Source organism: Geotrypetes seraphini, chromosome 11 (assembly GCF_902459505.1).
Source record: "Geotrypetes seraphini chromosome 11, aGeoSer1.1, whole genome shotgun sequence".
In the NCBI taxonomy this organism is placed as follows: domain Eukaryota; kingdom Metazoa; phylum Chordata; class Amphibia; order Gymnophiona; family Dermophiidae; genus Geotrypetes; species Geotrypetes seraphini.
The window spans coordinates 102,127,929-102,143,853 of NC_047094.1; the positions used below are offsets into that span (position 1 = coordinate 102,127,929).

At 47.4% G+C, this 15,925-nt stretch overlaps 1 protein-coding gene across 7 annotated transcripts in view; it reads left to right on the plus strand.

Annotated features, from left to right (window-relative positions):
• CTCFL (CCCTC-binding factor like) overlaps positions 1-13,868 on the plus strand; it is a 98,178-nt gene extending 84,310 nt beyond the window's left edge. For 6 of the 7 annotated variants that reach the window (XM_033915083.1, XM_033915081.1, XM_033915085.1 and 3 more), the window contains exon 10: positions 9,658-13,868. In XM_033915083.1, the coding sequence (XP_033770974.1) occupies positions 9,658-9,812 (155 nt within the window). In that variant the 3' untranslated portion in view covers positions 9,813-13,868. The remainder of the gene's footprint in view (positions 1-9,657) is intronic. The other variant, XM_033915086.1, reaches the window with a different exon arrangement.
• The last annotated feature ends 2,057 nt before the right edge of the window (positions 13,869-15,925 follow it).

The window sequence follows — 15,925 nt, forward strand, 5'->3', positions numbered from 1 at the left end:
AGATAAGATAGGACGCGCACCCCTTGAAGGCGAGGATGTGCCACTGCCACGCACTTTGTGAACGCTCTTGGAGCCGTTGAGAGTCCAAGGGGCAGGATCTTGTACTGGAGGCGTCTGTCTTGGCTTTAGAAGCGACGATGCCTCCTGTGGGCTGGGTGCATGGGATACTAGCCAATACTCGGGCTGTAACAGGGCCAAGACTGTACCCAGAGAGTGCGTCTGGACCTTGTGTATGCATCTGTTGAGCTTACAGAGATCCAGGAACGAGCATTGTCCTTGTCCATGGTGACGCGGGGATTCCTGGAGTAGAAACCCCTTGGTGATCTCCTCTGTTCGTCACCGCCTCTATTGATTCTGCCGAAGCAGGTCCTCTCCTTGCTGCAGGAAAGTTGGGTCGTCAGATGGAGGGTGCCCCGCCCACTCGGGGGGGGGGGGCGGGAGTGGAGACGAATTCGGAATCCCTGCTTGATGATGCTGAGGGCCCACTGGTCGATGGTGATCCTGGGCCAAGCCTTCGCAGACAATCTGATCCTGCTGGGCCGGAGGGTGATCAAGGTTCTGTTTTTGTCTTGGGGAGAGGGCTGCCCTTGGATGCCACTGCCCCTCGGGCGGTGCTTGTTTGCGTAGCAGTTATGTTACTGTTGCGAGCGCTGGGGCACAGACTGCTGCCAGTGTGGACTGGCTCAGTTGTGAGCTGGAGTCTCTATTTTATTTTATTTATTTATTTCCTCTCACTGGCCTCCTGATAAAGCCGCATCTGGAACTGGAGCGCAGCAATTCGTGCGCTCAGCATTGCGCCCTCGAAGGTCTTTTTCCCCGTGGAAACCAGGGTTTTTCAGGTCCTTCCCTGACGGGGGTTGGAGGGGGGGGTCGTGCTGCCTTGTTTCTCTTAAGCTACCACAATGTCCATGTATGGCTGCTGCGGGTTGTCGAATCCCTTGGCTGGAAAGATCTGGTACTTCAATCCCAGTCTCCTTGATGTTGGTTGCCCTGAGGAGGGAGTCAGCCAAATCTTGTCTCTGCAGTCCAGGAGGTTCTTGTGGACTGGAATCGCCACTGCCTGCGTGAAGTACTGGTACTGGTAGTTCAGGCCTTGTATTACTCTGTCTTGGGTACTTGTTGTCCACCCACGTGGATCTTGAGAAAGGCTGTGAGTTTCTGGAGGGACTTAGGGTGAGTCCTCGTTTGTGGGTTTTTTTTTTTTTTTTAGTAAATATTTATTATTTTTGTGGGTGGTGACTCAGGGCGTGGCTGGAGGCTGGTGTGTAGCTTGTTCCTCCGTTGCTTGGGTGCATGGCATGCCGCTGAACCGCGCCATGTTGTTGTGCGTGGCTCCCTCTAAAGGGGGGCATTGTGGGGAGTGTAGCCCGCTGAGAGGAGTGGGTCAGCAGGAGGATTAACTGTGGCTGCTGGTCCCACCCCTGGTGGTTCGCAGATTCATGTGCTGCTCCACTTAACTGGTTGGGTGGCTCCATGTACCCCACCGCCCTTCTCTGTCTTTCTTGAGAGGGGGGGAGAGCCTGCAGAGAAGGGGCAGGATGCACCCCTTCATCTGTGCCAGTGCTCCTGGCTGCGTTTCCCACTGTGCCTGGAGGCAGAGAAAGAGGAGTGATAATGCCTCTTGAGTGGGCTTCTGCTGCTGTACTGCCTATTGTATATTAAACTGTACAGCGCTGCATATGCCTTTCAGTGCTATAGAAATCATGAATAGTACAGAGTCCCTCATGCTAGCTGAAAAAGCACTCTGCCTAGGTTTTATGAAGAGCAAACAGCTTTTTAGACTGAGGAGTTTCAAACCCCCACCTTTGGAGAGGCAAGGTCTGACATGCCGCATCTCTGAAGATATCAGCACCCTGCTGAGAAAGGCAGACTCCTCGTTCCCAACATGAGAGGGGGAGGGGGCAGGGTGGGAAAGGTGTGAATTGTAGACTCTGCAGGACCCCAAGAGGGAAAGAAACATCGAGTTGTTTTTTGTTTTTTGTTTTTCAGCATGTCCTTTATAAGCTGAACTCTGGGGCAGCATGTCTCCTACTGGGGGGAGAGGTCTGCAGGTCCCCTCCAAGGGAAAGAAGCATGGGAGATTCTTTCTCCTTAAATTCAGATTGGGAGGAGGGTGGGGCAGAGCCCTCGGGGCTGCAACAGATTATCAGAGGTTTTCCCCAAAAACAAGCAGATAGGACTTACCTTTGAACCCAATCGGCTCCCTGCAGAGGCTGGCTGTAAGAGGCAGCATGTCGTCTGGAGGGTGAAAGCCCCGATCTGTTGCTTGCAGAGGCTGTGGATTTACGCAGCAGCATGCAAGACTCCTATCGGCTGCCCTGCAGAGGATGGCTGTAGGTGGCAACATGCAGGGATTCCTGGAGAGATCTCTCAGTCTGGCGAGACTCCTATCGGCTGCCCTGCAGAGGCTGGTTCTAAGCGGCAACATGCAGGGACTACGGGAGATATTTCTCTACCGGGCTAAGTGCAGGCGGGGGGATTAGCTGAGCCAGGGCATCCTGGAGGCTCCTTGCCACTGTAGCTTGTGGATCCCCCGCTGCTGCATTCTGATGAGGATGGCTGCTGGAGGAAGATTCTCGGGCCTCACTTCTCTTCATGCCTGGCTGTAAGCATCATCATGCAGGAACTCCTGGAGAGATCTCTCGATCTAGTGAGACTCCTATCGGCTTCCTGCAGGGGCTGGCGGCTAGCGACAGCATGCAGGACCTCCGGGAGAGATTTCTCGACCGGGCAAGTTGCAGTCGGGGGGGTTGACTGAGCCAGGATGTCCTGGAGGCTCCTCACCGGATTCGTCTGTGGATCCCCCGCTGCTACGCTCCGATGAGGATGGCTGCTGGAGGAAGATTCTCGGGCCTCACTTCTCTTCATGAAGTCTCTCAGTGCCCTCTTCCTTAGCTTGCGTGCACGTGGTGACATGTGCGCACAATGCAAGCCACACAGAAACCTCGAGCGCCGGATCCAATCAGTGGGCGCACAATTCATGAGGATCCAGTGTGTTCATCCTCCTCCTGCATCCCAGTTGTTTCTTTAGATGATTCAGGCATCTTCAAGTTGATGAGTAGAAAAGTTGTAATGGAGAGCTGTAGAAAAATCCGACCGATGGGAACGGGCGGAAACTAAAGACTGGGGATTAGGGGGAAGCAGGGGGAAATGGGTAGGGCTCTGGCATGCCCAGTGGGGCCCGGGCACTGCACGTGCTCAGAGAAAAAAAAAAAAAAAATCTCTCTGAGCTATTGGAGAGCTTATCCGCAAATTGGGAGGTGTTGGGACAACACCCATATGTGGCTGACTCATCCTGCTTGTCCTAGGAGAACTGAATGTACACTGCTTTAAGACTTGGAGGTGGTATATAAGAACTTGTACATACATCCCAAAAGCCATTCTCAGAAGAGAGCCACAGATAACCAGGGGACCATTGGCTGATTTTCTTACAGTGCTTCTTCAAATAGCTGTAGGGTTACAAAGGACGTTTTTTCTGCCAGTCAGCCAGTGACTGCTTTCAGAAACTAATTTCCTTATTGTCTTAGGCTCTGACCCCATGAGTCTTTATAATTCTTTGAGGGGGGACAGTGCCCCCACATGATGACTGAGCCATCACAGTGACAGGAACAGACAATTTGAATTTAGGGAAGGGACTGGGACTTGAATACCACCTTTTGTAGTTATACAACCATACTCATAGAGATTTACACACAGGCATTTTCCCTAACTGTTTACACACTTCAAGCATTTTCCCTATCTATCCTGGTGGGCTCACAGTTTATCTAATGTACCTGGGGCAGTGGAGGATTAAGTGCCCAAGGTCACAAGGAATAGCCTGGGGTTTAAACCCACAACCTCAGGGTGCTGAGGCGGTAATTCTAACCGCTACGCCTCACTCTCCTCACATTTTAATCACTCATCTTTTCTAAATTCAGACTGAAGGTGAAGTAAGGGAGAGGAAGGGATGGTAGATGGCATGGATAGGCAGACTAGATTGTCCACATGGTCTTTATCTGCCTTCATTTTTCTGTGTTTCTGTCAGGTGCATATGTTATTTCTAGTGCTGTCCAATTGGCAATTCAAATCGATTCGGCGAAATAAAGGGCAGATGATAGATGGAAGGGAGGAAATAAGGAGGGCAGGCACTAGATCAGGGGTGTCCAATGTCGGTCCTCGAGGGCCGCAATCCAGTCGGATTTTCAGGATTTCCCCAATGAATATACATGAGGTCTATTTGCATGCACTGCTTTCATTGATTGCGTCCCTCGAGGACCGACATTGGACACCCCTGCACTAGATGGAAGGGGAGAGAGAAAGTAGACGCTAGATGGAAGGTGTAACAGAAAAGGGACATGCCTTGAATGGAAAGGGGTAGACGTTAGCCATGTGCAAGGCTTATTTACATGCAGCTGGGGGTCCTGTTTCAGTTCCAGGGGTCTTGGGGTCGTCTGAGGGTTTTTCCCTTTCACGGCTGCCCCTGTTCAGTCTCCTTCTACGGCTGCCTTTATCTAGGCACCTCAGCCATCGTCCAAGCAGCCTCAGGTGTCTTAGGACGAGGATTATTTTCTGGCTGATCCATTTCCTGCAGATGAGGACTTAGATCTTGGGGAGGATTTTCTATACCCGTAAGGAGAGTCTGATGTTTTGGATGGTGATTTTTCAGAGGCATCGGTTGGCGAGGCTGTGTCTTTTGTGCATATATTTCATCGGGAAGAGTTGCAGGAGCTCATTCTTCAGGTGTCTTCAGTGTTACACTTTGAAGAGGAAGCTAAGGAACCCTCTTGTGTGGTGGACCCTCTTCTTAGAAGGATCCAGTCAGCATCCTGCTCTTTCCCTATGCATCAGGATATTCGAGATATGGTGCAAGCTCAGTGGAAAGTTCCGAACATGCCTTTTTGGTTGACGCAGTCCATGGCCAGACTGTTCCCAGTGAGGAGTGTGTGGCGCAGTGGTTGGATCTACAGCCTCAGCACCCTGGGGTTGTGGGTTCAAACCCTGCGCTGCTCCTTGTGACCCTGGGCAAGTCACTTAATCCTCCATAGCCCCAGGTACGTTAGATAGATTGTGAGCCCACCGGGACAGATAGGGAAAATGTTTGAGTACCTGATTGTAAAAACCGCTTAGATAACCTTGATAGGCGGTATATAAAATCCTAATAAACTTGAAACTTCCCCATTCCTGATGGTGGTAGAGAAACCTTTAAGTCTCCTGTGGTAGATGCGGTGTTCTTGACTATTGTGCACAGACATACCATGCCGGTAGAAGGGGGCTCGGCCCCGAGAGACCCTCAGGACCCTCAGATGGAAGCTCTACTTAAATGCAGTTTTGATGTGGCTGTCATTAGCTGACCAGGCAGCGATTTGTGGCAGTCTGGTAGCCCAGGCTTGTTTCTAGTGGTCTGAGAGACTTCTTGACAGCAAAACAGCTGATTGGTTCTTAGTGGATCAGGAAGTTGCTAAGATTGAGCTGGGAGCTTATCTCTCTGATGTCATGTATGATCTGTTGCGTGCCTCAGCTAAGTCCATGGCTCTGGGTGTAGCGACCTTGTGGCTTCGGGGTTGGTCGGTCGACTTGATTCGGTGTCTAAGGCTAAGCTCAGTAAGTTTCCATTTTGGGGCTGCTTTTTCTTCAGGAAGGAGTTGGATAAGCTGGTTCAGGCCTTGAGTGAATCTAAGGTACCTTGGTTACCGGAGGACCTACCTTGCCAGGATTCGTAAGGTGGTACTGCCGTGGCTGAGGTGCGACCTCTTTTCCTTCCAGAGGACGTTTCTTCTAATGCATGCAGTCATTTCGGGGGGGGAGGGCACAACTCATCCACCGCCTGTTTGACCCAATCACTTGTTGCGGGTCCTTCCCACGGTTCCAGTTGGAGCACGGTTGCGGGAGTTTTACCGGAGGTGGGCTGAGATCACAATGGATCAATGGGTCCTAGACGTGATTTGGGATGGTTATGCTCTGGAGTTTGCCCAACCTTTGCCAGATCGTTTTATCTCCTCTCCTTGTCGGGCAACTTGGAAGAGGAGGGCTTTTTGGCAGACACTGCTCAGATTGCTGGACCTCAAAGTAATAGTCCCAGTGCCTCCTCAGGAGATTTGTACCGGCTGGTACTCCATTTACTTTGTGGTGCCCAAAAAAGAGGGGTCTTTAGGCCCATTTTGGATCTCAACAGAGCGTTCCTGGTTCCATCCTTTCATATGGAAACCCTGAGGTCTGTAATTCTGGCTGTCCAACCTGGGGAATTTCTGACTTCTCTTGATCTGATGGAGGCATATCTGCATGTTCCTATTCAGGCCTCCCATCAATGATTCCTTCGCTTTGCAATTTTCAGAGAGCATTTTATCAGTTTTGTGCGCTTCCCTTTGGGCTTGCTATGGCACGGTGTACGTTCACCAAGATTATGGTTGTGGTGGCGGCGGCCTTGCACAAGGAGGGCATTTTGGCTCACCCCTATGTGGACGATTGGTTGATTCGAGCGAAGTCATTGCAGGAGAGTTTCCTGGGTTACGGCTTGGGCTGTGGAGTTTCTGCAGGCCCTGGGTTGGATGGTCAAATCTGTCCAAAAGCTGGTTAACTCTGTCTCAGCGCTTGGAGTATTTCAGTGTTCTTTTTGACACCAGCTTGGGTAGAGATTTCCTTAATGAGGCCAGGATGTACAAATTGCAGATGTAGATTCACTCTCTGATGGATTGCTGATATCCGCTGGCACAAGACTTCCTGCAGGACTTAGAGTCCATGGCAGCCTCTTTGGAAGTGGTCTGGTGGGCTCGGGCTCGCGTGTGTCCTCTTCAGTATGCGCTTCTTCGGTGGTGTTACCACAGATTGATGATCTGGACTCTCCAGTTCCGCTCCGGGGATTAGTTCGACACAGCCTACGCTGGTGGCTCCAGTCTTCCAAGGAGTGATTCTTGATCAGCCCCAGTGGACAGTGCTTCTCATGGACGCCAGTCTCCTCATTTGGGGAGCTCAATGTCTCGGTCGTTTGGCTCATGGCTGCTGGTCTCTGGTGGAGGCGTCCTGGTCGATCAATGTTCAGCTCTCTGGTGGAGGCGTCCTGGTTGATCAATGTTTGGCTAGCATTGGTGGAATTCCAGTCCCTGCTGGAGAGCAAGTCAGTTCGAGTTCTCTCAGACAATGCCACAGCGGTGGCCTATGTCAGTCATCAGGAGGGCACCAAGAGTCATCTAGTGCCGCTGGAAACCTCTCCGCTCATGGAATGGGTGGATGCTTATCTTTGGGACATCTCGGCTTCTCACATTGCCGGTGTGGACAATATCCTGGCGGATTTTCTCAGTCGGCATGCTCTAGATCCTGGCGATTGATGTCTCGGGCTAGAAGCCTTCGAGTTGATTGTTCAGGCCTTGGGTTGGCCGATCATGGACCTCATGGCCATGAGTGTCGACGCCAAAGTGCAGAGGTTTTTCAGTCGGCGCAGGGATTGTCGGGCCGAGGGGCTGGATGCTCTAGTGCAGGCTTGGCTGACAAACGGCCTGCTGTATCTTTCCTCCATGGCCTCTGGTGGACAGAGTTCTTCTTTGGATTGCCCGGCATGCAGGCCGCATGATTCGCGTGGCTCCTGACTGACCCAGGTGCCCGTGGTATGCGGATCTTGCTCGTCTGCTAGTGGCAGATCCTGTCCCTCTCGCCCGATCTGACTCAGGGTCCCATTCCAATATTCAATACAGGTACCTTTTGTCTTATGGCTTTGCTCTTGAAAGGACTTGCCTAAGGAAGAAGGGATATTTGGATAAGGTGATCTCCACTCTCTTAAGGTCTCGGAGACTTTCCACCTCTCAGGCTTATGTCCATGTTTGGCATCTTTTTGGTGTTCCACGCGTGGTATGGTTCCTTCCCCTTCGTGCTTCTTTGCCTAACATCCTGGAGTTTCTGCAGGATGGCCTGGAGTGTGGCCTTGCCTAGTCCTCCCTTTGGGTACAGATTGCCGCTTTCATTCACTTCCTTTCACTGTCTCTTGTGTGTTAAGCGTTTGGCTTCATCTCCGGATGTGATTCGTTTCTTGAAAGCTGCGATATTGCTCCGGCCACCAGTTTGGCCTTCGGTTCCTGCTTGGGATCTTGATCTACTTCAAACATACACAAAATCCCATATATTGGTATATAGAAAGAGAAAGGTAGGTTTTAGGGGGAAGAGAAAGGGGTATGTGTGTGGCAAGTGGGGAGGTGGAGAAGAGAAGGTGAGGGGGGCGTCACTGCCCCAGCCACCTCCCACCCACGCTATGCCACTGCTGTGAAGGGCATATATTCAAATCTATCTCATGTGTATTCATGAAAACTAGACTCACTGGGTGTATCCTGAGGACCAGGGTAAGAACACCTGCATTACGGTGATAGTCCAAAGCAAAAAGACAATAATCTTTCCCACTAGTATGTTTTTCAATAAATATGCCCCCAAAATGTGTTTCCTGTATCATTTGCTATGCCTTTTATTCAACCTTTTAGCATACCTAAATGCTGATCTATATTATTACTACTTCTTATTATTTTTATAGTGCTGAAAGGCGTACGTAGCTTTGTACATTTTAACATATAATAGACAGTCCCTTCTCAGAAGAGCTTACAATCTAATTTAGACAGGACATTTCAGGGTTGGGGAGGTTAGTGGGTATAGGTATCTGACAGCAGCAGGGTTGGGGAGATTATAGTGGGTATAGGTATCTGACAGTTAAGAGTTGAAAGCAGTTCACCCTGTCCCTCCTCAAACACCACACCAGCTAAACAAGATCTATGTCTCTGGGTATTATGTTTTTGTGGTGCTGTTTTACTTACAAGTTTAAGGAACCTCACTCTCCTTGCAAGTTTGAAGTTCTTCTTTCTGCCTCAAGGTGTCACTGTTGAAGTACTTTTTTTGTTCAATGCAGTATATTAATTAGTACCAAAAAGTACACAGGAGTGACCATGCAAAAATTTGTTTAAAATGCAGTGATCTCATTAAGAATGAAACAAGAAATTTCAGCAAAATTCCCTGCTTTGTTTCATCTTGTTTTACAAATGAAATAAAGAGAACCCTCCCCACCCCCGTAAAATTTCCTTTTTGTGTAGTTGGCCAAAAACATCTACCAGCAGCAAGTCCCATGATCCCACTCCACCATAAAATTTTGTACTACTGGAAATATAAAGGGGAAAAATCCTCTGGGCCAATGCAGCCCGTCCCCTGTTCTCCCCCCCCCCCCCTTACACACCTTTGCCTCAGGGCTCCCCACCTTTCAGCTTGCCCCATTCAACAATCTTTAGAGGCAGAAGTGATCCCATTGGTTCCATATTTTAGAATATGAGAGTGCCAGCCTTGGGCCCACTGGTGCCATGGGACAGGACTACTGGTCTTCACTCCTGCCCTGAAGACCCAGTGATAGGGCAAACTATGAAGTGAGGCAAAACTAGTGAAATAGGGACTTCTTGGATTGTGGACTGTTTTCTTTCACAATTTTGGCAAATTTAGCCTACAGGGCTGGCACTCAGTTTGTAATGCTTGCTATTGAAAAAAGAGTGCTCATAAAAAATAATAATAATAATCGGTGAAATAAAGTAGAAACCACCAGTAAAAGAAAAATGTATGGTTTTTACCTATTTTTATGATGTTTTTCCATAAAGGCAGAGTGAAACAGAATGACACTTAACTGTTAACTTTTGCATAATTGAGGTCTTGTCTTTTTCTGTGAAGCCAGCAGTCAGCTCAAAGACAACTTTTGCACCATGGAAAGTGAACAGCTGACTTTTGGGACTGTGGCAAGTGCGGAACTGGCAGAGATGGGTTCGGAAGACAAGCAGAGTGCAGAGGTGACATGTGAGATGATCTTAAACATGATGGACAAGTGACCCTGGAGGAGCCCACTCCACTCCTCCTCTGTGGGCTTGCCTTGAAGTTACCGGCCAGATGGAGAATGTTCATTGGTTTATCACTGTTTAAATCGTACTCTCCTTTCTGCCTTATGGTGAATGGTTCAACTCCTTTTGGCTAAGATCAGATGTCAGGTCTGACACACGAATTAAGGGTCCTTTCTAGGTCCACTAAGGGGGGATAAAGTTAACATCTCAGCTTGATTCTGCTGGGGCCAAAACCATTTAGACCCTGACCCAACAGGGAAGATTAATTCTTCTCCCCACCCCCAAAAAAAAAATATCAGCACATTTGCATAACTGAATGAGGTTTCAAAGAATTTGTAGAAATAGAAAGTTATACTTAGAGTAAGGCATTTCTTAGACAGATTCTGAAGTGGTTGTTGAAGAGGAGTCTCCATTTCATGTAAGGTACCACATGAAGTGCATGCAAACTTTTGCAAGCCTGATGAAAATGTTGACAAGTTGCAAAATAACAAAATTTTGCTCCTGGGCTCCTCTCGTATGCTTTCACCACCTTTGGGCTTTTTTGCTTAATTTCCCCTTCCCTCATTAATTTGTCCCAGTTCCCTCCTTCTCTCCCTTCTGCTGCTGTTGCCTCCACTTCTCAACCTGCTTTATCTACCTCTTGAATTGAGACAAGCTGTTGGTTTTGACCTTTGCAGTAGGGGCAGTCGCTGAGTACAGGGCCTAAGCAAATGGACCCTATCTCATCACACATGGGTTTACCGGATTGCAAAAAGACAAGTGTGAGACTCGGGACCTGCGAGCATAAACTGGCTCAGTCCTTACCCTCTTTGCCACTAGGCCAGGGGTGTCAAAGTCCCTCCTCGAGGGCCGCAATCCAGTCGGGTTTTCAGGATTTCCACAATGAATATGCATTAGATCTATTTGCGTGCCCAGCTTTCATTGTATGCTAATAGATCCCATGCATATTCATTGGGGAAATCCTGAAACCCCGACTGGATTGCGGCCCTCGAGGAGGGACTTTGACACCCCTGCACTAGGCCAAGGATCCAGCCCCAACGGCCTTGTCCGCTTCATGAATGAAACAGTGGGGTCGATATGTAAAGCGATTTAACTGACCAGAAATGGCTCCTGGCTAATTAAATCATCCATTTGAGGTTACCTGCTAATTTTCATGAACCATTTAGGGCTCCTTTAACAAAGTTGCGGTAAACGCACCAAAGCCCATAGGAATTGAATGGGCTTTGGCGCACATACTTTTTAAAAGGGGCCCTTAATGTCACTGAAAGTAACCCTTTAGCTCCAAATAGAAAACCGACTATTGGGGGAGGGGCATTCTGGGAGCAGAGTTGGCACTTGGCTGGTTAAATACTGACATTCAGTACTTAACTGGCCAGGTTAACCACATAAATAGGACTGCATAAAAGTCAATCCTGTTTTTGTACAATAACCCATAAACAGCTCCAAAAATCCAGAAATTCAATACCAGTGCCCAGCAAAACACCGATCGCCATGGTCTGAATCTCGAGTCCAATGTGCATTCCATTACTTCTAAAATAAGTCCATTGTGGATCACAATAAAAAGCACTAGACAAATCTAGGAACTGCGATAAAAAAAGAAACATCATAGTTCCAACATTCCTGCAAAAGAAAAGATTTTAATGCTTAATTTGTATAGGAAGGGAGTTCCAACACAATGCAGCTTGGTATAAGAAAGAAACATTTTAAAAAGCATCACGTTTTCTCCTACCGCGGATGGGAAAAGTGATTGTCTAAATTCTTTCAGTCTTGTCAGCCTTCCTTTTTGAGGCATTAGGAGCAGCTGACACATAGAGGGAGGAGCACATCCCAAAAGTAATTCTATGGGTCATTGTACAGATTTTAAAACGAACTTGGGTATGGACCGGGTTCCAATGTAGTACTCTCAAAAGGGAGGAAACATTGTCATACTTCTTTACTCATCACAAGTTGAGCAGCTTGTATTTTGAAGGGCCTGTAATCGTGTCAAAACCATTTGTGAAGCAACTACATATAAAAGATTGCAGTAATCCAGATGTGGCCAAGCTAATATCTAGACCAAGAGCCTAAAGTGTTCATGGAGGGGAAGGAAGTACTTCCTAAAACACTGTGGGAGTGGCCTAGTGATTAGAGCAACTACCTCAGCACCCTGAGGTCGTGAGTTCAATTCCCACTGCAGCTCCTTGTAACTCTGGGCAAGTCACTTAATCCTTCATTGCCCCATGTAAACCCCACGCAGAAGAAGCAGTGTATCAATTCCCCTCCCCTTTTCCCTTTTAATTGTTGCAACTTGCAGAAAATTATTCTGATTATTGGTCTGGCGTTGAAATTTGTAATTGAAGTCCAAGAGAACTCCCAACACCTTTTAGACTGAATACAATTTGAATGCAGGCCCTTGAATTTCCAAACCATCTCTCAATGAGGGAGGTGAACCTTTTAGTCTTATCCTTTATTTGAGTAACTTGTATCCATGGTCTGTAATAACAGCAGTAGGGCTACAGAAGGTAATAAAGTAATTTTTACCCCCAAAAATAAAAGAACAGCGAGTCCATAAAAATCCAGTCCAGGATAATAATTAGAATACTTTTTAAATTCTGAAATATATATTCATACATATATATACTGTATATCATGCAATGGATCCATCAAAAAAATAACGAAAAAGAATGAACTGAAATAACGTTCATTCATATTATCCAAAAGTCCACATATATTTATTTATTAATTTTAAAATATTTATAGCCTGCATTATCTCATAGCTCTAAGCGGACTATAATATTAAGGGCTCCTTTTATCAAGCCGCGCTACGGGGGTTAGCGCGTTGGACATTTCATCACACGCTAACCCCCGCGGCAGCCTAAAATTCTAACGCCTCATCATTGGAGGCGTTAGGGATTGGCGCGGCAGGCGGTTTAACACGCGGTATTCCGCTCGTTAAACTGCCACTGCGCCTTTGTAAAAGGATCCCTAAATTTCAAACTTCAAAATCCAACTTGTTTGGTACGTCATAACACTAAAATTAAAAAAAAAAAAATAAGTTAATATATAACAAATCACAAAAGTACATCTACCTAAAATCTTAATTGTTAAAAGTTCAAACCATCAACAACTACCTGCCAACACCCTGAAAACAATGTTCATCTTCATATAAAGTCTCTTTGCCAAGAAAAAGACTTAGATGACAGACTTCAAGTCCATAAATAAAAGTAATTAAAAACTGCATTCGTATACATAATACTTATGTGTACATACACATATACGTGCTTACATAAAAAACATGTTAAGTCTTTAGAATTTAATACATTCTAATTTGTATCCTGGGCTGTAGCTTTTGTGGACTCGCTGCTCTTTTTTTGGTGACTTGCGCTTTCTGTAGCGAGATAATTCTCTCTTCGTATCTGACTAATAAGAAAATATCTGCATATGAAAAAAAAATATCCCAAAGGTGACAAAAACCTCCCAACTGTAGACATTAGGAGATTAAATAAAATTAGAGAGATAGTAGTGACCCATGAGGAACACTGTCTTCCAAAATGCTCTGAATCCTAGAGACCATATTTTGCCACTTTATCCCATACGTTTTGCATATGAGGAAACCCTTAAATCAACTTAACACTCGGCCAGTTAAGCCTATTTCGCACACTAGTCCCTCCTCATCCCCTATTATGAGCGAGTGAGAGGATGCAGTGGTAAGTGGTGGCGACGGCAGCAATAAGGAGGCAGCTGGAGTTCTGTGCCTGGGGTAACTTCCAGGTTCATCCCACTCTAAATTACAGCATTATTCCTGGTGTTTGTATTTGAAATTATTTTCATGAGGTTACTGTGGGATTTTCAAGTTTCTGTGTTTCTTCATACTGTGTTTCTTCATACCGTGTGTTTGCTTTCGTGGCTGATGAGATGTGTTAAAAGGAAATCCAAAGAGTTGTCAGAGATAATCCCCCTATATTTGGATGTTTTAAGATATAAACGTTTGGGTTTTTTTCAATATCATGGCAGACAACGAATGAATGTTCAGTGTTATCTTCCTTAAACCCCGCATCATTCTGATAATTACCAAGTGTCTATGGATTTTATTTTCATGCATTTTGGTGGTCCAATGCTTCTTTCCATCAAGCAGCGAGAGAGCGATGTCCTCAGCTATCCATTAGAACTCATGGAGTAGCCTAATGGTTGGAGCAGTGTATCGCAAACTGTGTGCAGTGGCACACCAGTATGCCTCCTGGTGTGCTGCGGTACACTGGGGAAGAAACATAGAATATGACGGCAGAAAAGGGCCGACGGCCCAACAAGTCTGCCCACTCGAGAACCCTCCCTCCAACTAGTCTGCCCACTCAAGGATCCTTCCTCCCTGGAGTATCTATCAATTGAGCATAACTCTGTAGTACTCCCACCTGTTTGTCCCATCGACTCTTGAAGTCGAGCATGTTTCTATCATGTCCCCCTTTCTCTGCGCTCTTCAAGAGAATATAAGCGCAGTTTGATCAGGTGTTCGTCATATGGGATGTCTTTAAGTCCTGAGACCATCCTAGTGGCCATTCTCTGTATCGACTCCATTCTCTTCACATCTTTTTTGATAATGTGGCCTCCAAAATTGGACACAGTACTCCAGGTGAGGTCTCACCGTGGATCTGTATAACGGTAGTATGACTTCCGTCCTCTAAGCAATCTCCCAACGCCGGCACCTCTTCTCTCTGCCAGCCCTTCTTTCCAGCGCATGTCCTTCTCTCGGCACAAAGCCCGTTTGAAGAGCCTTTGCACCTGCGCTGATGGTGCGCTGCCTGCGCGTGATGTCATCATGCCGATGCCAGCACACTTCTGGGTGTCTCGAGCCGGGGACACTAGGGGCTCCTTTTATCAAGCCGCGGCAGACGGTTAACGCACGGAATACTGCGCGTTCAACCGCCTGCCGCACTAGTCGCTAACGCCTCCATTGAGGCGTTAGCTTTTTGGCGTTCCGCGGGGGTTAGCGCGCCTTGATAAAAGGTTTAGTTTGCCCTGGCTCGAAAAAGTTTGCAAGACACTGTGTTAGAGTATTGGGTTGCGAACTGGAGAAATCGGGGTTGAAGAAATCCCACTGCTGCAACTTATGATCTTGGGCAAATCGATTCACGCTCGCGCTTCCTTCCGGTATCAAAATTAGATTATGAATCCTCTAGGGCAGCTTCCTGCAAACCTTTTTACACGGTAGCACAGTAAACGCTGGGCTGCGGCTGGAGGGCACCTGGAAATGCATGGATGTCGATGTGATGACATCACAGACATGCATGACATCATCATCTGCGCATGTGTGAGGGCCCTCCAGACGCAGCCCTGAGTCGCCAGTGGAGGGTGCTGGAGCAGGAGAGGCACCGGCAAGGAGAAGAGGCGTGGGTGCCGGCTGACTGCCTACAGGACGTGCCTCTTTCCATGAGTGGCGCATCCTGTAGGTAGTCAGCCAGCGCCTCTCCTCCTCGCCGGCATCTCGCAGCACACAGTTTGCGATATGCTATTGTAGGGATAGGGCTGTTCCTGAATGTAACTCACCTTGAGCTGCTACTGAGAAAGGAGTAAACATTACCCAAATTTCCATTCTTACTGGTAGGCATCTTAATTTAAAACAGTTGGTAATATGTGCAACCAGGACTAAGCAGAAAGCAGATTTGTGTTGGAAAAAAAAAGAAATGGAAGGACAGAAAAGCAAAGATAGCATAAACACAAGCCACCACTAAATTTAGTCCAGTCCTGAAGACAGAGTGGACAAAAATTTGTCCCACAAGGAACAGTAGTTTTTCCATAAGTCCTGAGCACGAACAGAGTAGGTATCCAATTCATATCGGGCTTGAGTTCTCATCAGGGGAAGCCAAATTTGGTAGGTTGGGAGTAGTGGAGAATGAGCTTCTTTCCCAGAAGAACAGCATGAAGCGCAAATGTTTGAGAAGCCTCATCCAAGCCCTGCTGTGCAAAGTCCTGTACATCCCCCAACAACAGAGCAGGAGGGTTCCAAATCAGAGAACAGGATAGCGTCCGTTCAAGGCAAGTGTGGATGGAGGACCAAAAAGTCAACTGTGGACAGTCAAAAAATGAATGAAGAAAGGTACCTCTCTGAGGCTTACATTTAACACATTTAT